This window comes from Odontesthes bonariensis, chromosome 12 (genome assembly GCF_027942865.1).
Source record: "Odontesthes bonariensis isolate fOdoBon6 chromosome 12, fOdoBon6.hap1, whole genome shotgun sequence".
Classification (NCBI taxonomy): domain Eukaryota; kingdom Metazoa; phylum Chordata; class Actinopteri; order Atheriniformes; family Atherinopsidae; genus Odontesthes; species Odontesthes bonariensis.
Genome location: NC_134517.1, coordinates 8,227,124 through 8,248,158, shown reverse-complemented (window position 1 = coordinate 8,248,158; position 21,035 = coordinate 8,227,124). Strand labels below are relative to the sequence as shown.

The 21,035-nt window shown below is 40.0% G+C and overlaps 2 protein-coding genes across 5 annotated transcripts in view; both read right to left on the bottom strand.

The window, feature by feature from the left end:
- Positions 1 to 5,315, bottom strand: part of LOC142396378 (calcitonin gene-related peptide type 1 receptor) — a 47,840-nt gene extending 42,525 nt beyond the window's left edge. Inside the window, exon 1 of one of the 2 annotated variants that reach the window (XM_075479030.1) lies at positions 5,154 to 5,315. The gene's annotated coding sequence lies outside the window, so the exon portion shown is untranslated. The remainder of the gene's footprint in view (positions 1 to 5,153) is intronic. The other variant, XM_075479031.1, reaches the window with a different exon arrangement.
- A 2,546-nt stretch (positions 5,316 to 7,861) lies between these two features.
- Positions 7,862 to 21,035, bottom strand: part of tfpia (tissue factor pathway inhibitor a) — a 69,017-nt gene continuing 55,843 nt past the window's right edge. The window contains exons 3-7 of one of the 3 annotated variants that reach the window (XM_075479034.1): positions 20,017 to 20,193; positions 17,483 to 17,560; positions 13,248 to 13,307; positions 9,863 to 10,062; positions 7,862 to 9,719 (exon numbers count right to left, since the gene is read on the bottom strand). In XM_075479034.1, coding sequence (XP_075335149.1) covers positions 9,702 to 9,719; positions 9,863 to 10,062; positions 13,248 to 13,307; positions 17,483 to 17,560; positions 20,017 to 20,193 — 533 coding nt within the window. In that variant the 3' untranslated portion in view covers positions 7,862 to 9,701. The remainder of the gene's footprint in view (positions 9,720 to 9,862; positions 10,063 to 13,247; positions 13,308 to 17,482; positions 17,561 to 20,016; positions 20,194 to 21,035) is intronic. The other 2 variants (XM_075479032.1, XM_075479035.1) reach the window with 2 other exon arrangements.

Sequence of the window (21,035 nt, the reverse complement as noted above, 5' to 3'; positions counted from 1 at the left end):
AAATGTGCCAACACCTTATTGAGTTTCGTTGGTCGACCTAGTCCTTTGACATTCCAGCTAGCAAAATTAATGCAAGCCATGATATCACCAGAGCTAATATACTGCTAGATTTTTATCCATAGCAAATGTAGATTGTAAAATGTACATCGGGATTTATCACTGTTTTGTATCATGTGACCCCCTGGCATTGTATTGCATTAGGCTAGTAGTAGTAGGCTATGTTCTGTGTTTTCACTAATTGTAACGTCTGACTTTTCAATAAAGTTTGCTTTAAAGAAAAAAATAAAAAATAAATAAATAAATCGATACTCGCGGCTGAAAAGGCGATACTTTATCGGGAAACGAAATATCAATATATATCGCAGTATCGATAAAATTGCTCAGCCCTACCGCTCGTCTGACTTTAAAAAATCTTATTCAGTAGGAATTCAGTTGGACAAACATGTTTTAATCAAACTACCACAATTCAATAATTTCTGAAGGCATGTTATATGGGAGTGGAAGTTACTGACCCAAGTAAGTCTGGACCACACTGGTCTGTGTGAGAAATTGTTCAAGACAGGCTGCGTACAGATATGGTAGAGCTGAATTCCATCCAAATACATCGCCTTCAAATTACTTGAATAGCAATTTTGTCAGATGACACTGTAGTCATAAAGAGATTTTATTAGAGAAGAGCGACAGTCTCAAGATGCTTTAAGCAACGGCGAGTTGATACATATTTTCAATGGGCTGCTTCTCTGTCACAATTTCTGATGCGTTTTGACAAGAGAAGCAGAAAAAAATGTGAATTAGAGCAGCTTTATTGGGTATTTACCTGCATTAATGTACACTTACACTTTACTGTTTTTACAAAACGATGACCGGTATCCTTTGTGGTTACCGACTTATTTTTTTACATGATCAAGTATGTAAGTTGAAATAAGAAATGAAAAATAATGAATTCATGAAGACGAACCCCTAAAAGTTTTAGATATGCCAAAGGAAACTAGCAAATCACGAATCAACATGTTTGACAAATAATCTAAAGACTGGAAATAACAGTTTATCCATCTGGCAAATGCAACCTCCATGTTCACAAAGTGTAAGTTTAGGGGGCTTCTGTCTTCAACTTCACAAAGCCAATAATAAGCAGTTTTTTTTTCGAAAGGGAACTTCCAACAACCACTGGAACCAATTAATCACAACAATGAGGATACATTTTCAGCACAGCTTAAAGCAGAATGAGCTTGACAGTAATAATACTCATATTTTCACAGTAGAGTAAGTTGGCTAATTGGAGATTCAAGAGAAATGTCTGCTGCAGATATTTGCTCACAGCACCAGAAGATGAGAACTGGAAGAAGGATTGAAGTGCTTAGAAAGGGAGCTTTTTGAAATAAAAAAAAGTATTTCTACACATGTAAAACTAATTATTCATTAATTGCCTTTTCTGTCAAATCCTCCAAAATAATATGGCAATTTTATTATATGGGACAGTAAAAACCACACAAGTGGAACTTGTCTTTTGCAAATACTGCACAGTAACAGAGCCTCACCATTGGAACACAAACACCCAGAGCTCCCCGGGAACTATCCTTTCATTGGTATACCAGAAGTTCATCCCATACAGTAAATAACAACGTGGGTGTCACTGACAGTTTGTTAAGCTCACATAATATGGTAGGCTATATAAAACCACACAGCCTCTTCCCACTACTCTATCCTCCACAAACTACAGCGGCTCAAAGTGCCAATCACTACACACATCTGCCCACTACATGACCATTAACCACCTTGAGCTAAATTTAAACTGGGTCAAAGTGGGGGAAAAAAAGCTTCATAATGTATGAGTGGAAAAAATCCTTCAAAAGGTTTCACATCTCTGAAACTACAAACAGTACCGAAGGGGAGTGCCGCACATTGTTGTGCTTTAACGTAATATGATAACTTCAGCCTGGGGTAAGCAGACAATTGTATGCCAATAATCTTATACAGATTTGTAAAAAAACTGAAGTTAGTGGTAATTTTCCTTTAAAATGCAAGAGCTTTCCAACCTCTAAATCTTCAACAGGGAGAAAAATTGACATTGCAGGAAAATCAATAATGGAGAGGCTGAAGGAGGCCACTATGCCTTGATGATTTATGAGGGGTTAGGTTTCATGAAAATCCTCATTAGTGAGGAGTAGCGAGGCATCACTTGTACATAATCCCTTTAGAAAACACCATACAGCAACATAGCAATTATCCATTTGCTGCTTGACTGCAAAGTTATGGGATTACACTGGCACAGACTTCAAAAGCCACTGCTTTAAGAAAAGATCCATTCCACAGTGGATATTGTAAGGGGCTTTGGAGAAGAACTGTCAAGACCTTTGTTTCACCCACATTTAATGGCTTTTTTTCTTGACATGGGTAATAAACTCTCAGTTTAATAGTCTGACAACTGAATGCAGTGCAGGGCAAGAAGATTTCACATCTACTGAGTGTTAGGCTAAGGCCATTTGAAGAGGTCAATACAAAATGGCCCCATGGACTCATCTGACAGGCCTGCTAAATGTCGATATTGATAAGCTGAAATGTATGCAGAATGAAAAAAAAAAACACACAGATTCAGCAAGCTTATTTTTTTTAGCATTTCTTATCAATATGGATGTGCAGCTAGTCTAATAACAGGAACTTTATACTGAGAAAGTGGTGCTGCATCCACCATCACAGACAAAGGTGGACGTAACCATCAATGGTTATATTCAATGTCTGATCCGTTACAACAATCTAAAATAATTTCACAGAACTAACATGAATGCTACAGCAACAGGAAGAGACTACATACAACTATCCAACAGGCTGTTGTGGACGAGTAGAGTACAAGCATCACACAACAGGCTGGCACAGTAGGACTGATGGCAAACTTCTAGCTCCTGTGCAGAGACTGATAACCGATTCGTCACATCCACTTTTTTCCACAGGTTGGTGTTCTTATCAATTTCTGAGCCTCCATGTGAAACGCATTTGTTGGTTTGAAAGGTGTTTCCAGAGCATAATCTGGGGCTGCACTCACACATGCAGCTGCATAAATGAACTGATGAATGAATTATTTACCTTCATCATTTACAGCAGAGTCTGGTCTAAGGCATAGTTTTGTCTCATGAACCTATGGCTCAGCCACACTGGAAATTTATTGTTGATAAGATCCTTTAACTTTTATGTTGTTTTCCAATGTGAAATGCCCCAAATGAAACGTAAAGAATTTATATTACTAAGTAAAGTATGCAATCAGTTTGTAGGAATAAATAGAGCCATTAAAACTTTGGGCTTTTACAGCCAGAATCTTTCTGCCGACTGGCTTCTACTCCATATCCTTGATTAAAGCTAAGTATGTATTAGATAACATGAAAAATTCAACGGATCTGATAGGAAATTAGAGGTTTTCTTTGATGACTCGGATGATACAGAGAAAGACTCCATAAACTGCTGTGATTTTGAAGAAAATGTAAAAGTCAATTCAAACAAAAGTTACAAAAATACTGTAAATTCTGTAATTCATAGTTCTTTTGAGTGGGTCTCAAAGTGCATTACATTTATAGTACATAAACAAAAGTCACTCAGGGGAGACCCATCAAAAAGTCTAAAATGTGACATATCTAAATGGGGAGAAAAAGAAAGTCACCACAGTTTGAATATATGTTTGCTTGAAACATTGTACTGTATATCTCACCTGCTGACATTCGTGGTAGTCAGATACTGCAGTTTTTTTTTTTTCCCAAAGAACCTGGCAGCTATGAAATACGTAAAAGTTGTTCTTTAACGTTGGACCACTTCTGCATCAGCGGCATGAATATTTGATCCAAAGGTAACAATGTTGTCACAATGTGGCTAATGCGAGGTATGTGGACAAATCTCAGGGCCAGCTTCAAAAAGCATTTTAATAAGGTTATTTGATCACCTCTTTCTTTCTATTCAACCATCGTTTATTTTCATCAGGATATCAGGTGAGGACACAATGCAGGTTTTAAAGAAACAAAAGTATCCACTTCCTTCTCAGTTTTTAACAAATCGCCAAATTATTTCATGAACGAGATTATGTTATCTTAATTTCTTTCCTCTTTGGTTTCCAAAAAACAGATAATAAAACATTTTAAGCAGGCTGTTTGTTGTTGGATAAATGCACAGTTTAAAGACAAAGCAAAAAACTAAAACAGTTTAGTTCTTTAATCATTGCTGTTCACCAATATGACAGTGAACATAGTAACATTTGTCATCTGACAAAATTTAATGAACATATCCTGGTTATTAGGGCCTATACAAGATCCCCCCATTTTGTGTTAACAATAGCAGCCACAAATGTGCAGTAAGTGCAGCAAGACTGAGGCAATGACATAAAGAGTTCACTCATGTGAACAAAAACTGCTCTGAAAAGCCAGTTGGCCTCAGACTGGGAGTTATCTCTGTGGTCACCTCCCTCACTGAGACTCCATTGCATCTTTCCTGAGCCAAGTATCATCTGCCAATAGCGGCTATCATCATCATACCCTCCTCCTACACACAATCATCATCAGAACCATCATCATCCCCTCCTTTCTTTACTGTCCAGCCCACAAACTTCCAGCATGTCAAAATCTGCAGCTTATGTAACCCTGTAGACTATTTAGCAACCGGTGACCATCTCTTAAATGAAGGTCTCGGAGCTGAAGGCAACCAGTTGAATAAACGTTGAAATCCTGCAGCACTTCTGTACAAACGATTTGTCAAGTGTGTGGGATGGATGACAGCTCTGGGTTGTTCCGTGGCTGTAACATCCACAGCTGAGTCAGCAGTGCATACATGTTCACAACAATGTAATGTAAAAATGTAAATGTAAAATGTAATGTAATGTAATGTACAAAACAGCTCAATTCTAACCCTGTGCGGGAGGATTTACGCATTACTATAAGCGTTACGCATTACTGTTACACTCAACAATAATGAACAGTCCAGCACGTAGTGACTGCAGCCATCTAAAACTGAATAGTGAGTCTGTAGCGCGTGAGATTTACTGGACACTTGTGTAGCCAAATGTTGTCCAACAAAAGCGACGGATTCCCCGTCACCTCAGCGTTCAATGCGTTCGACATCAACCCCACAGTATCCCTGGAAAACATGGAAGGAGCACAGCGCACCGCACAAAAACTCACGCTCGATTTCAGCGCGTCCTACCAGAGACTTTAATCCAGCAGCGGGTTGGACCGGGATGAACTCTCAGGGAAATCCCAAAAGCGTCTTCTTGTCTTCGGCTTTGGCTGAGTCGGACCGACCGCAGCGAGTCTCCGGCGCTCAATGAGCGCAGGAGAAACGGCTGTCAGGTTGACGTTGGAAGTCAACCCACTACTTCCTGTTACATCACACTGTAAGCCTACAGCTGAGGACCTGGAATCTGTGGCGAGTTTCGCATAGCGCCGGATGGTTCGCCTTTCAACTCCCACACTTCCCATGCAGACAAGTGGCTATCGTAATTAAATTGTGGTTTATTCTGGGAAAGGCTGTTTCCCAATAAACTCAGCACAGTCGGCACATCTCTGGGCAGCTGCTTAATATGCAGCAAGTTGCTCACCTTCGGGGAGAAACGAGCTGTGCAGCGTTTGGGGCTCTTTTCTGGCATTTTATCCCCTCCGAGTCCAACATGTCAGTGATGGTTTATGTGAACGTTGGAAGAGCTGGGGCAGAATTTTAAAAAGGCTCAAAATACATTTGAGCCTCCTCTTATCTAAAGGAAAAAAGCTAGTGATGGTTGCAACAATTTATCAAAAGATTATTGGAAATGTATTTAATGTAGGCCTAATGTCTTTTTTCTTCATCACAGCCTGAACCCTCTTAGGCAACCTTTCTTGTATTTTATTTAAGAAAACTTTAGGAATAGTTTTCAATGACATTTCAAAGCTCTTCCTCGGATGTTGGCTGCCTTTTGTCGTGTTCTCTTTTATGTATTTTCCTCCTATTTCTTAGGGACATCACTGCCAGATACTGTTCATCTGCTGTAGGTAGTTTTTTAGGCCTGCCTCCTTCTTGGATTGTCCTCCAATTGTCCAGTTACATTGGCCTTTTATCATGGCCACACTGCACACCATGTGTTTTTGGCTAATAGTTATTTGGGAATCACTTTGTGGGCTCTGAACACTAAATATTTGCCTGTTATACTGTGTTATATTTGATATTTTTCTTATATGTAATAAAGACATGGAAACACATTATCTGTCATTGAGGCTGGTTTACAATTCAAAATATATTCTTTGCTAAGTTGTTAGTTATGTGTAGACACAACACTGGTTCAACCAGGTCTTTTTCTATGTGATACATAGGTCAGCACAAACAACACAAACACATTCTTCTGAAAATGGTCATGTACAAGAAATTAATTGAAAATGAGTGAAAAAGCAGCCAATGTCCACAGAAAAGCTTTAAAAGACCTCCAGAAAGCCTGGATAACTGTTGCACAAGACCCCGTCAAGAGATTACAAGAAAGTCTGGCTCCCTGGAAGCAAAATAACATGAATAAGGGCTGGTGAAAGACTTTTGCACAGTACTAAATATTACAAAGAAAACATTTTGTTATTATTAAAAGCTGAATATTTTTCTCCATTTCTTTTGGAATCACCTTACAGGGTCTTGCTAAACATCCATAGACCAAATGTTTCTTTATACATGATAAATGTGGGAGCAGCCTTCATTCATCCTTTTTATGGGCCGTGTCTTAAATCCCAGCTCGTTCACTTACTCACTAGGCTACTTCCAACAGCTAAACCAATTAGTTAACACTTTATGACCAGCCTACTTAACGCTGAGCAGTGCCTCCTCCTGCAGCCAAACGAGTTTTGACCCATCAAAGGAATGCTGGACAAGAAACATCCGACGGTTTCTTGGACTGGAATGTTAGCAATAGATCCTTTGGGATCTGTGGTGTGGGGTCTTTGTGGATTGGACTTGCTTCACACACATGCCATTCGATCCCATTAGTTTGTTATCTTGGGAATTTGGAGGCCAGACGAACACCTCAGACACTTTGCCAAGTTGTATGAGCCCTTCCTGAGCAGTTTCTGTGAGTCTTTCTTGGGGAGGCTGGTACTCGGGAGGTGCTGTTGCCAAATGGGCAATATGTTATGACTGATTGTTGTATTATAGACTCACACTGTTTCACTTAGTCGTGAGCTGTAAAGTTCAGCTCTTGCTGCTAAAAACATTGGTCCAAACTGTTAGACTCAATTAAATAGTGGAAAGTTAATTAATTTCTTCATTTTCCATACCAGCCTCATTCTCTTCAGAATCTCAGGGGGGCTGAAGCCTTTCCCAGCCGTCGCTGGGCTAGGAGAGGACACCAGTCAATCACAGGGGCAACACAGAGAAAAAGAAAAACAATCATGCAAGAGTGGAGATTTAAAAGTTATGGGCCATAAACCTAAAACAGCATGTAGATAAATACAGTAATGCTCAGTGACGGTGGGGGGCTACAGAGTCAGGCGATAGTTCTCTCTGTGTTTGAAAGTAGTCCCTTTCACAGTACAGTCATTTGATGAACAAATGCTAAAGAGTGCAGTGTTAACTGTTTTAGTCGTGTTATTACTTAGTTGTAAAACTTAATTCCCCACATAAACGATCTGAATGCTACTGCAAATATTTCTTCATACTTGTACATGTACTCCTTAGCACTCTCTGATTGAGAGATTTACTTAACTTTACTCTTTTCCTTGACAGATTCAATATTCAGCTCATAAAATATAGACCAACTCTTCAATGTGGGGCTTGATATAACTCCCTGGATTTGTTTATTTCACAGTGAAACATCTGATATTAATTACAGACACAGTCTGATTGGAAATGAAATTCAATTAATAAAAACAAGACAGAAGAATATGGGATTGGCTGCGTTTATTATTTAGTACTTTTACAATTCAATACAATCATAGTTATGAAATGGAACATTAAAGCAAATGCTGTAGAGGGACCACCGATAACCTGCTTTCTTTATACAACACTGCCCCCTTGTGTTAGACTTTTATCAACACAACAAGAGTAAAACAGTAGTTGTTGATTAAAGTTGAAGAGATTTGAAGGGACAAACAGGTTCATAAAATAAAGCAATCAGAAATTCTTGTCATTCTTACGGAATCAAAAATTGTTACCCACAGTGAGAGCTATATATATATATATATATATATGTATGTATGTATTTGCTATACCTAAACCATTATAAAAAAGTATCCGTTATTGTGTATAGACAGTATATATGAAGTAGAAGAGTTAGTAACGTCGCTGAACAAAACATTGCTGAACAAAAAAAAGTTCCTTTTAAAATTACTGGTAGACATCAAGACTAAATATTGTGGAAAAACAATTAGATGCATACAACAAAATAAGGAACGATTCAGTCACTATAAAACTAAATCTGAATAAAAATATTTTTACACAAGTATTAAAATAGAAAAACCTGTTTTAAATAAGTTTTTCTTCATAATAAACTTTTATGCTCACCAAACCTTCTCTGCTATACTAAACATCAACAACATAGGCTGTCCTGAGCATTGTCCTTTAGCTGCTGTAACATTTAGAAATTTAGTAAGATGTGAAACAAAATATGCATATAGGATGTTTCTTTTCCTTAAGTCTATGGTCCAGATACGTAATCAATGAATCATTTGTTTTTACCTCTGCAGCACTTTTTTTCTGTTTATGATTCTACAATTAAGACCATGAAATAAAACTGATTAAATTTTCATTCAACTTTAATAATGTGTGATTAGGTTTCATATTTGGTAAAACTGCGCTCCTTTTTTGTTGCTTTTGTTGCCAGAATGAACCTTCCAGACCCCTTCCAGTTAATTAATTTCTTCATTTTCCATACCAGCCTCATTCTCTTCAGAATCACAGTGAGCCTGTTTTGAATCGATTCATGAAATATAGAAGTTACAAGTGCTTAGTTTGTTGGTTACAAGATCATTTTATTTTGTTTTGGCAAGAGTATCTTTGTAATTAGCTCAGTACACATGTAGCGTTTCACTATTTCTAATTTACATCACCACTAAATCATGGCATTATACAACAAAATGAAATCTTTGCTACCAGAAACGGGATGTGGTAATTAGAGAAAAATGTGCTGCCTCACACCCAAGACCAGAATGTGAGATAATGGAGCGCTACTGGGAAAAGTCTGGAAGGAGAACACAATTATGACCATACAGCCTGAACTGATGGTCAAATGGTCGCATTATCCGTCAAGTTTGGTTGAGTTGATGACAGACAAGGAGCTGTTGAGTTCGAGAAGTGGTGGTATTTTTCAAATGACTACAGTATCATAGAAAAGAAACTCCGTTAACCTTATACAGATTCCTGGATTACCTATTGTCACCAATTGATGCATAGTGCAGCCCGAACTTAGCCTGGTGGATCAATGCTTTTTGGGAAAACTTTTATTGAATCACACAGATATTGCAGGACGAGTCTGCTGAACAGTTACAAGAAATAAACCTAATTTATATGGAGTTATGTAAAGAAAAGTGATGTCAAGCCTTAAAGCAGAGTTGATTTACAATATACTGCAGCACTACGGAGCAGGACATACAAGTAAAACCAAAACGACAATAAAGACATAAATACAAGTCAGTGCACAGTATTAGAGAAGGAACCTCACGCAGATCCAAGTCTTCAGACTGAGCGGTTCAAAATGCTGTCTACGTTTTTCTTCCTTATTCGGATCATCCCCTTCTTGTGACCTGCAACAGAACAAAATGAACTTTGGATCACAATAACAAATGAATTAATTGTAATGAATGAAAGTAAAGTATTCCAGATTTGTTTCCTTTTCTGTTTGAATTGATCAACAATGAAAACACACACTTTAGAGCTGATCTCTTACAATGACTGTACCCTTTTTGATTTTGTTACACTTGTGAACGCAGTGTTTGCGGTATGTGAAGTTGTTGTTGTTTCCCCCACAGCCGCTGTAGACAAACATCTGGCATCTCCTGGTTTCTGGGTTGTATGCAAATCTCCTCTCAGCTCCGTGACACGTCCCCCTTTCCACAGGGCTCAGGCACATGTCTGAACGACTGAAGTCTGTCAGTCGCAGTAAGAGGCAACAAACAATTCATTTTAAAAATCTCAAATGAAACTCAAATGATAATGGTACATAATTCTGAATTTTGTTAAATTAGAACCATTGCAATTTGGTTGCATTATTCAGAAGGGGGGTGGAGGATATTGTTAAAGTCGATCCATCTATCCATCCATCCATTCATTCGCCACACCTGCCTAATCCAACTCAGGGTTGTGTGTGTGTGTGTGTGTGTGTGTGTGTGTGTGGATCCTGGATGAGCCACCTTCCATCACAGAGCCTCACAGAAACTGTTTCTTAAAGTGGATGAAGCTGACTGCTTTTCATCTGTGTGGGTTTAAAAGTCCACATGGTTTCTTTGAGTGTCAGCCTTTGGTCTGACAGGAACACATTTGGTCATTTTTTTTAACTATTTTATTTCCTTACAACCTGTAATTAAAATGGATTTTTGGTAAGTTTGTATAATTAGACCAACACAACACGTCTACCAGTAAGTTGCAAAATATTTAGAATTGTGAAACAATCAAGAATACTAAGTACTACGTTTTGAAACTAAGTACTCACCCCACAAAAGTCAATATTTTTTTGAGCCCCCTTTCGCAGGAGTTACCAGTGCAGGTCTCTTGGTATGTATCGGGAATGGCTCAGCACATTTTAGCTGGGTGATTTTTGCCCATTCTTAAAGGCAGAACTACTCCAGGCCTTTCAAGTTAAATGGCTTCTGCTAGTGCTAAGCAATCTTAAAGTCATACCACAGATTTTCTACTAGACTGAGATCTGGGATTTGACTAGGTCATTCCAATGGTTCCCTTAAACCTGAGTTATGGTTTAGCACTATGCTTAGTAATTCCATTTCAATTGAATTCAATATATCAACAATATATGTCATTAATCTTTGTAGGGATAATATATTGTTGCAGAAAATGATTATTAAAGATGCATTTTTAGTATAGATAACAAAATAGATCAAATTTAAAAAAAATCTGTTATCTGCCATGACTGTCTGCCTATATATTTTAAAACTTAAGAGAGGTGTTAGAGCTGTTCCTGCTGACATGTTTAAGTGAAAAAAATAATTTCGCCTTCCTGATATTCCTGCTTTCATCAAGGCTCCAGGCTCATCTGTCATCTGTTTTATCTGCCATTTATCTCACACCTCCCATGCTGATCAAGGGAAGAAATGGTTTAAACTTCCTCCTCCTCTCTCTCTGTTTTATTCCGGCTCTGCGTCCTAGACATCTCTTCAAATCAAGGCATTACTTGGGCTTCGTAAACCTCAATCAGCAGCTCCCACATGCAAACAACTTTTCCATTGCCATGGTTTTTCATCATAACAGATGTAAGAAAAAATGACAAACCGGTAATCTTAATTATATGACATCTGAAAGTATTTCACTGGCACAAATCATAATTTCGAGTTCCAGAGTGAATAAATATGTATGCACTACTTTCCTTTCAGGTCTTATATTTTAGAAATTTTTTTTTTTTTACATAATATTATAATCTTTCACATAAAAACATGCCGTCACCTTTTAGCCTGTTAAACCATTACTAACTTCATGACTCTTCACAGCCTAAATGTTTTTCATAATTTTTTTTTTGTGCCCGACAAAAAAGTCTATGCAACACAACCAGAATACACCAGACAAATATCATTTTATGTTATCCTATTACCAGTTGGCCAATTGCAGTCCACATTGGTTGATACAGAAGGAAGGCTGACATATATGAAGCTAAATATCAATACTTTTTTGCAATGAGCAGAGTTTTTTGTTTTTTTATTTTTAATTTTTTTTTTTTTTCACTTACTAAAACTATCACAAAAAACTGAAGGATTAACTGTGAAGAGGTTCAAGAAACCAACAAAACAAAGTGGTCCAGTAGACTTACAACTGATGCAGTAACAGTATTGTGTATTTCAACACAAGCATGTGTTTAGAACAAATGCTGATCCAGAGCTGCCACTGACACAGCCCACCAACAGTTACTAAAAGTGTACTTTATTGCACAGCCACAAGATGTCAGTCTCTGATTTCACCACGGTGATATCGAGCTCTCTCGTGCTCTCTCATGCTCATTTTTCAACTTTTGAGTGTGAAATTCAGATATTCCAATTCAGCTTAGCAGTGAAACCTGATCCTTTACTGAATATGTTTTTTTTTGTATTCAAAGAAGCTCTGTTTTAATGCTTATTTGTTCCTTGGGGATGCTTTTTCCTGAGTATCTCAGTCAAAATGTAATTCTAAGAAAGCACTGACAGGAGCTAGAACTATGGAGGTGGCTCATCCTGAATCTTTCCCTCTCAATATTTACTGACAGGAGTGAAATTGAATTCCTAGAATTATCACTGACTGAGTTGAGTGAGATGGACCTGGTTCTCCTGTTGTCTCCCGCTGCTGCTCAAACAGCCTTGGAACATGACAGCTCGGATATACGCTTCCTTTCAGCCGATACCAAGAAAATTAATAAGTGGGACTTTGTGATAAATGTGATGAGTCAGAGAGACACTGATGCACTTTGTTTCTGCCTTTTGCTCTTCACAACAAAAGCAATTTTACAAGCTGTCTACCATCTATGCATCACTGCAGCTTGACATTTTTTCTTATTTTTCAACACTTCTGGAGGAACACGCTGGTACTTACTTTGAGGTCTCAGCTTATGTCAGAATTCAGCACGGACTGGCTGCTACACTGAGCACAACATGTGTGATTTAATTACACCTCACAACATTTAATCTTTCACACATTTTAGAACACATTTAACACTGAAAGCACTTATTTAGGCTCTGTGCTTTTCTGTCTGAATTCATTTTATGCTGTAAGCTGTTAGCTCTAAATATCTTTCACTTTGATTTATGTTACATAGCTAAAACTGCACTTGGGTGCAGGCTGTCAATAATAACTATAATGGAACTATAACTATACCCAACTTTATTTGTCTCTGTACACTGGCCCTAACAGTAGACAGCAGCTATAGGGAGGCTGATTAGCTCTGCCTATGTGGCCCTGACTGCCACCAGAACTCAAAAACTTTATCTCAGAAATTTAAGGTTGATTCATAGAGTCCTATGGGGGGGGGGGCAATTTTATTTTATTATTATCATTATTATAATAATTACATTATAATTATTATTTTTATTTTTTATGTGGGATTTTGTATTAACACACATTTAAAGGTGTACTCTTACCATTTCTCTCTTGACTAGAGTCATTCAGTTGCACCTGAGGTTTGCTTACAGACAATTCCCCTGAAAAATAAACATATGTTAACGTTATATATATCCCTCAATTCGCTTTCCGTCCAAGGCCGAGATATAATAGGACATTCATGTATCTAAAAAAAGGGACAGAAACATATTAGGGAGAAGACCTGAACAGCTTGCTCAAGTTAAAACATGGGGACATCCTTTTGGATTCATCACATACTCAAGCAGTTTTAAGAATTCTCCTTAAGAGTGTTGTTGAAGCTTTTGTCAAAGTCCCCCTCGGCTAAAAATCAAGCCCCTATCATTGTTAATATGTGTATTAGGTGTTTTTTTTAATGTTTTGAAATGCTTATCATGAGTAAAATCAGTCATGATTGCAATGGCTGAATATTTCTCCTGTGAATCTTCAGAGCACCACCTATATCCTCAGAAACGTTAGGTCAGGCAGCTGGTATGTTCTATATAGACTATTTAGATAGATAGATCGATAGATACTTTATTCCTCCCAAAGGGAAATTAAGGAGGAGCTACTGAAAGGTCTGCCACTTGTGTTGACACCAGAGTGAGATATTTTCAGGAAGTGATTTTGACTACTTGTAGGTCGGGTCCGTACAGCTAAGGAGCATACTCTGTGAGCCACTGATGAAACTAGAAGCTATCAAGTTAGCCCAAGCTAGAGGAAGAAGACAGTAGAACCATGGCTGTGCGAAGAGTCCCAGCTCTTGGCCAGCCAAGCAAGAAGCGGGAGCCTCCAGCTGGTCTGGAAGCTGACCAACATGGAAGCCATAACCTCAGCTGAGAAGTAACCGGGCTGTTGCTTGGCTGTGATTTTAGAAGTTTGCCAAATTAGCTTTGAGTTCAACCAGTCAGGATCTATCTCAAAGCGAAAAGTTCCCATAGTACTGGTGATATTGGCTTGTTTGAGCGATCAGCCGGGATTTTGTGAGCTAACAGAGCTCGCAGCTGAACAAGGTGGGAGTACCAAACCATGGGCTCCCTCAGCTGGCCCTCAGCTGGGGGAAAGAGCTAGCAAAACCCGCTGCCTGAGCTGAAAGCCCACCTGCAAGAGCACTTGGCTGGTGAAGAGTAATTTTTAATGTTGTTGAAAGCCATAGAAGGTGAATACATTTCCAGTCTGATACTTCCACTTTATACAATTTAGCTTCGTCCTCATGAGAATATATGTATGTTTCCAGCATTTACAGCTAAATTACCCCAGTTTCTAAACATGCCAAGCTAAGCTAACTGCTTCCATCTTCTCATCTTACTGTATGTCACGCCCAGGGACTCGTTTTTAGTTTTCATGTTTTAGGTTATGCTTTTGTTTTTCAGTCCATGTTTAGTTTTTAGATGGAATAATAATTTAAAAACAATGTGAAATTTTTGGTTTGTCATTCATATTTTCTTTGGGAGTGTGCTTGGTGTAATAAAGAGGGTGCTTGTGTTACTTCAGGTGTTTTAATTCAAGAAAAGTAGTTTTTGCACAGTAGAAGGGCTCAAACGGTTTATTTTTTTTTTTTTTTAGTCAATTTCTCCAGCTTTGGAAAATACTCTGTCACAGGGAACAGAGGAGGCTGGTGTACTGAAGGAACTGTTTGGGTCGAAATATTCCCACACTTTAGAACGCTTCCTCGATTATTCTCCATGAGAGAATAATCCAAAACTCCGAATATCAAAAAACGAGAGCTGTTCGTAACGTATAATACGTGTAGAACGGGGAGATGAACCGGGGCTTCAGCCATCTTGAATACACTGAATCGCGGCAAATGTTCAAAGCTCCGCACATCAACTCGAAGCAGTCAGCTGACTCGGTTTGAATGAAGCAGTGAAGTGGTTCAATTGTCATCAGTGACGTCACATGAAGCAAGCTCCGGCCCACTGCTTCACTATAACTACCCTGTCGAGTTTGAAGCGTGCTTCGGAGCTTCGGTGTTGGAGGTAACATCACTAGTTTTCTGAATCCGGCTTTAGCCGCGCCTTTAGTTTGTTACTTTGTTTTTGCTTAATAAACCCTGTTTTGCTTTGAAGTCCGCATCTGTGTCCTCCCTTCCCTAAAACCCACACCTGACAGAAAGATCCGGCCATAAAATGGACGCGGCGGACTCGGACAAATTCTGGGATCTCTACGAAGAGTTGTTTTTAAGTATTGAGCGGGGCTCCGCATCGGAGAGACTTTGGGTGGCTGGTAAGCTACTGGCGTTCCTGTCGGTGAGGAGGGGGCTCCGGGGGTGGCATGATAACCTGGTGGGCGCTTGGGATCATGCCAGGACTGTTCACCGCGCTGCTTCATTGGACGTTTTTGGCTTGGAGCCAGAACAGGTAGCTGCACGACTCACAACCTCCCTCACCTCTCCAGTTTTTCATTCCAGCGCCCCAGCCACAGTGTCCAGAGACCCAGCACCCCCAGCTACAGTGTCCAGAAACCCAGCAGCCCCAGCCGTTCCGGAGCTGGCCCCAGCCGTCCAGGAGCTGGCCCCAGCCGTCCAGGAGCTGGTGTAACGGGTGTAAAGTGTTGATTTCACTTCCACAGTGACTGCCAATCATATTTGCTGTTGTTCATGTATCTTGGATGCTCGCTGGTCGGCAGGGCTCTCCTTAGTACATAAATATGGGCTGTGATACATGCGCAGTGCCAGTGCACGAGGATTGAGCCCATGGTAAGGTTGTTACACAAAGCACAGCGTTATACGGAAACTGGATTTAATGTAATAATGCAGTTAGCATTATTATTATTTGTATATCATACTCAGTAAGATGGTGACAACATTGCATTTGACTAAATGTGTTTTTATCTTGTAATGTAATGTTTGTTAGCGATCTTGGCTCCAAGGCTAAGCTAAACTTGCTAACTTTCTCTCATTAAGCTGTGCTGAACGAGTGCTGTGCTTGACCGTGAGCTGACCAGTCGTATGCTTTATCATTATTCAGGCAATAAAAGTCCAGTCCTGAAGTTAAGAGTGTCGGTCCTTCTTCAAAAAAAACTTAACACAACGATTACACTGGCCCCAGCCGTCCAGGAGCTGGCCACAGAGGCCTCAGGGCCTGAACCCGACCCAGAACCTGACCAAGAGGCCGCAGGGCCTGACCAAGAGGCCACAGGGCCTGACCACGAGGCCACAGGGCCTGACCACGAGGCCATAGGGCCTGACCACGAGGCCATAGGGCCTGACCCCGAACCTGACCAAGAGGCCACAGGGCCTGACCAAGAGGCCATAGGGCCCGGCCACGCCGACGGAGGTCTGGGCGTCCATCGGACTGCCGCCGCGCCAACGGAAGTCTGGGTGCCAACCAGACCACCGCCTGCTGCCGCCGCGCCAACGGAAGTCTGGGTGCCAACCAGACCACCGCCTGCTGCCACGTCATTGGGGTCCGGGCGTCCGCCGGACCACTGCCACGTCATCGGGGGTCTGGACGTCCACCAGACCCCCGCCTGTTCCTGCCACACCGTCTGCGGTCTGGGCGTCCGCCAGACCACCGCCTGTTCCTGTCACGCCGTCAGAAGTCTGGGCGTCCGCCAGACCACTGCCTCCTGCTGTCCGAAGCTGGTCCCCCGCCTGACCGGCTTCGAGCCCCTCGCTCCCACCCTCGGACTGTTAAGGGTTGTCTGGGATCCACCCCTTGGGGGGGGGCGGGGCTCTGTCACGCCCAGGGACTCGTTTTTAGTTTTCATGTTTTAGGTTATGCTTTTGTTTTTCAGTCCATGTTTAGTTTTTAGTCATGCCTTAGTTTCCCTGCACTCTGTTTATTAGTTCACTCACTTCACCTGTGTTTTTTCCCTCAGCTGCACTCACTCTCCAATCACTCTCACTCCCTATTTAGTTTCCAGCCTCCCCTGTCAGTTTGCTGGATCTTTGTTGCATGTTGTTTGCCTTCTATGCCAAGATTCTTGATCCATGTTCCACGTCGATATTGCCAAAGTTAAGTATTTATTTATTTATGCCATGTTGAGTCCTTTGTTTATTTTGCCACGTTTTGTTTTTTGAATCCGGCTTTGCTACGCCTTTTGTTTGCTCTTTGTTAATAAACCAAGCCGCCTTTTTTGAAAAGTCTGCATCCGTATCCTCCCTCCTCACCCATCCTGACACTGTAGAACAACAACTTTTTTACTTGCAATGAATGGATGTGTTGAAGTTATAAAACATTTTTTAACATCAACAAACAAAATTTTAGATGGCCAACTTCTCCAAAAGTAGAGTATAGTGGGTATTCAGTTTTACCAGTTACAACGGTTGACTGCACAGCACTGGCTTCATTAGCAGACTGTGTGTAGACTTCTGGTGCCATGGTAGGTTTAACTGTACATAGACAAAAGACAGCAACAAATACAATAACGTTAATAAAGTGTTTTCATTGTTATCCACATAACATTGATCCAAAGGGCTATAGCCTACCTACTGAGAAAAAAATTTTGTTCTATCTAAAATCTAACCTTTGTCAAATTTATGTTCAGCCAGCATGGGTGTTGGTCTGCAAATGAAACTAAGAGACTCAAGATAAAAAGAGAGAAGGTAATGGGGTATTCATTGATTTTTCTTTGTATAAAATCGGATGCTGACTAAAATAGTCAGTCTAACAACGTGTTTGTTGTTTTCCCTGACAACTTCAATACCTAAATGACTTCCAAGTCATGCTTCAATTTAGTTTAAGTCTGCTTTTGTTCGTTAAAATTTTATAAATGCTAAATCAAAGACAAATGTGATTTCATGCTCAGCGGAAAATTTATCAAAGTCATTTTTCTGAGGCAGAACTATTTTAATTATATTGTTTTCTATAGCTGTGTAGGAACTTTGATCTGGGGTCCGTTTCACGTAGCAGGTTCAACCAACTCTGAGTCTATTCCTGATCTCTGAGTTGATCTACTCTGAGATAGAAAACCCTGAGTTTTCGGTTCCAGAAACGCTGATTTGAGTGAGGTTAATCAACTCTGAGTAAGTTCACCTTGAGTTTAGCGCGTGCACCACAACTTTAAAAAGCCAGCATCAACGGAGCCCCGATTCGACGAGTCACCTTGGCAACGGGGGAAGAGGAGGGGCTACGTTTTTCACCAACCTCGAATTGGAAATCTTAATGCGCTCATACGGCGAGTTTCAATACGTTTTTAGAAATAAGTGCAACACCGCTGCAGCAACAAAAGTGTAAGTTTAAATGTAGTCCTTTGCAATCACAATAATATTACAGGGAAACTGCTTGAATGGTAGCCCATTCATTTATTTCATTTAGGTGCAATCCCGCAGGGGAGAAGCGCTCTTGGCAGCAGTTTAAGATGAAATATAAAAATATTGTTCAAACAGGTGAGACCTCGGCATGGAGGTACCTCATTTTGATCATGTTTTACACTGTAAAATAAATATTAAGTGGCTATTTGACTGTGCAGTTATTTTATTCCCAACATAATGCTGTTTTCATACACATAAACTATGTCTTCTCATCTATATCATCCATCCATCCATTATCTATACACCGCTGAATCCGTCAGTCGGGTCGCGGGGGGGCTGGAGCCTATCCCAGCAGTCAATGGGCAAGAGGCGGGGTACACCCTGGACAGGCCGCCAGTCCATCACAGGGCCACATAGAGACAAACGAGACAAACAACCATACACACTCACAGTCACTCAGAAGGACAATTTAGAGTCATCATCTATATCATGTTCTGTTAAATAATTAAGCCTATTTAAACTAACACAGATTTCTACTGAGCCAACAGAAAGAAGGCAGATGCCCGTAAAACGGGTGGTGGCCACCACCTCTAACGGGAGGGCAGTGGCTGAGGGAATCCCCGGAGGGAGTCCACCCCCAAGACACGAGTGCCTTTATAAAATATAATAGGCCTATATATGTCTTTTTAAGCCTATTCATACAAATATTTATTTGTCTTTTATGTCTTTTTTTTCTTTTGTCCCAACACATTCTGATGGTGCCGCTCAAAAAGATAATTGTCTGTCAATGCAAAAATCTATGCGCGGTCTGATAACCATCTCCGACGAATATTTATTTCTCTGCGCAATAATGCTGCACCTTCATCCACGGGATCATTGTCAAAAGGACATGTTCGTGAAAAAAGTTGCCTCCTACTGTGCCTAATGGACTTATAGAAGTAGAAGAACTCGCTCTGCTAAATGAATGAATGAGGAAATCAAATGGCGTGTGTGGCTGAAAGAGGGCGGAGACAGAAAGAAACTCAAGGTTTCTTGAATAAAACCTGGTCCCGACCAGGTTAGGTTCAGAGAGTCTGTTACTCCGGTAACTGACCGTGAGGTTAAGTTACCTCTCTTTGTGAAACAGGCTAGAGTTACCCCTCTTTCTCGGGGTTGAGTTACCTCCCTTTGTGAAACGGAAAACTCAGGGTTTCCCTCATTTCAGGGTTAACCTACTCAGAGTTTTCACTAAACCTGCTTCGTGAAACGGACCTCTGCTGTGCCTCCGCTGGCTATAGATCCTGAAGTCTTCCATAATGCTTTAAGGTGAAGGCTAGAAAGTAATTATTTTTGTTTGCCAAACTAAAGCGCTCGAAAGTGAAATGATTAAATACGATTAAATATGAGGCGTAGATTCTAAAACTGTATAGGAATGTATACTACTCAGTCTGGAAGCAACTTCTTAAAAAAAAAAAAAAAAAAAGTCATTGTGACCAGCCTAATTTTTGTGCTGAACTTTTACTTGTGGTTTCGAATAGGACCTATCAATGCTGTGTTGGCAGTTTGGGTGCCTGCCAGTCCTTACTATAAGAGAGCAAAAGTTCAGCCGGGCCTACCTGGGTTCTGACATTTCGCTTGGCAATCAGCCATGCTCCTGAAGTTGTTGGCATTTCCAAAGCAGCCACCATAAAAGAAATGTGTGCACTGCTGACTATTGCTGTCAAAGAAGTAGCGTGTCACCAGTCCTCGACAGGGGCCAGGGGCCTCTGGTAAATGACATGGGTTCTTGTCAGCTATGAAAGGAAGACAAAGAAAAAGTAAGGATTCCATTATAGCATGCAGTCATTTATCATGTTGCTAAATACATACAGAACTGTAGATAATCAGTGACTGTATCCCAATCCCCTCATAATTCCCTATAGGACTGAATAAAAAGTGAGTTTGCCATTTTTTAGGGCTGTCCGAATGTATAGTGAGAATTTATGTACCCTATATAGTGCACTCAAAGTCTTCAATGACAACTAGTGTAGAATCAATTGTATCTAACCCATCAAATATATACTGTAATGAATTGCAACAAAGGAAAAAGGCTGACAATCAAGTATAAATCAAGCAGACCTGCAGCAGCTCCATTAGCTGCCATAAACATTTTGAATAATTCTAAGAATGACAAAATGCTTTCTTAACAATATAAATCCTAAATTTCAATGGATTCTATTATAGATAATACATAAGTGTCTTGAATCATGTAACATAATCATTTCTGCATCAATCAAGAAAAATAGCTATTTATAAATAACAAATACATTTTTGAATCTAATATGAATAAGCTGAACAGAGCAGAAAATCAAATCTCAATCAAAGCATTAAGTCGTGGTGCGTGTTTTTGTTCTTTGGTTCATTAGTATCTATGCTATGTCATGTTTTGTATTTTACATAATTTCTATCAGTTACTTATCTTCATTTTGTATCAGTTTTCTTACTTCCTACTTTATTTTGTTGAGTTTTCCCTCTTGTGTATTCAGTTGTATTTCCATCCATATTTTCTTTTCTGTTGCCTCACCTGTTTTCCATTCCCTCACTACTCCCTTTGTATATATACTTCTGGTTTTCTATTAGTCATTGTCGGATCATT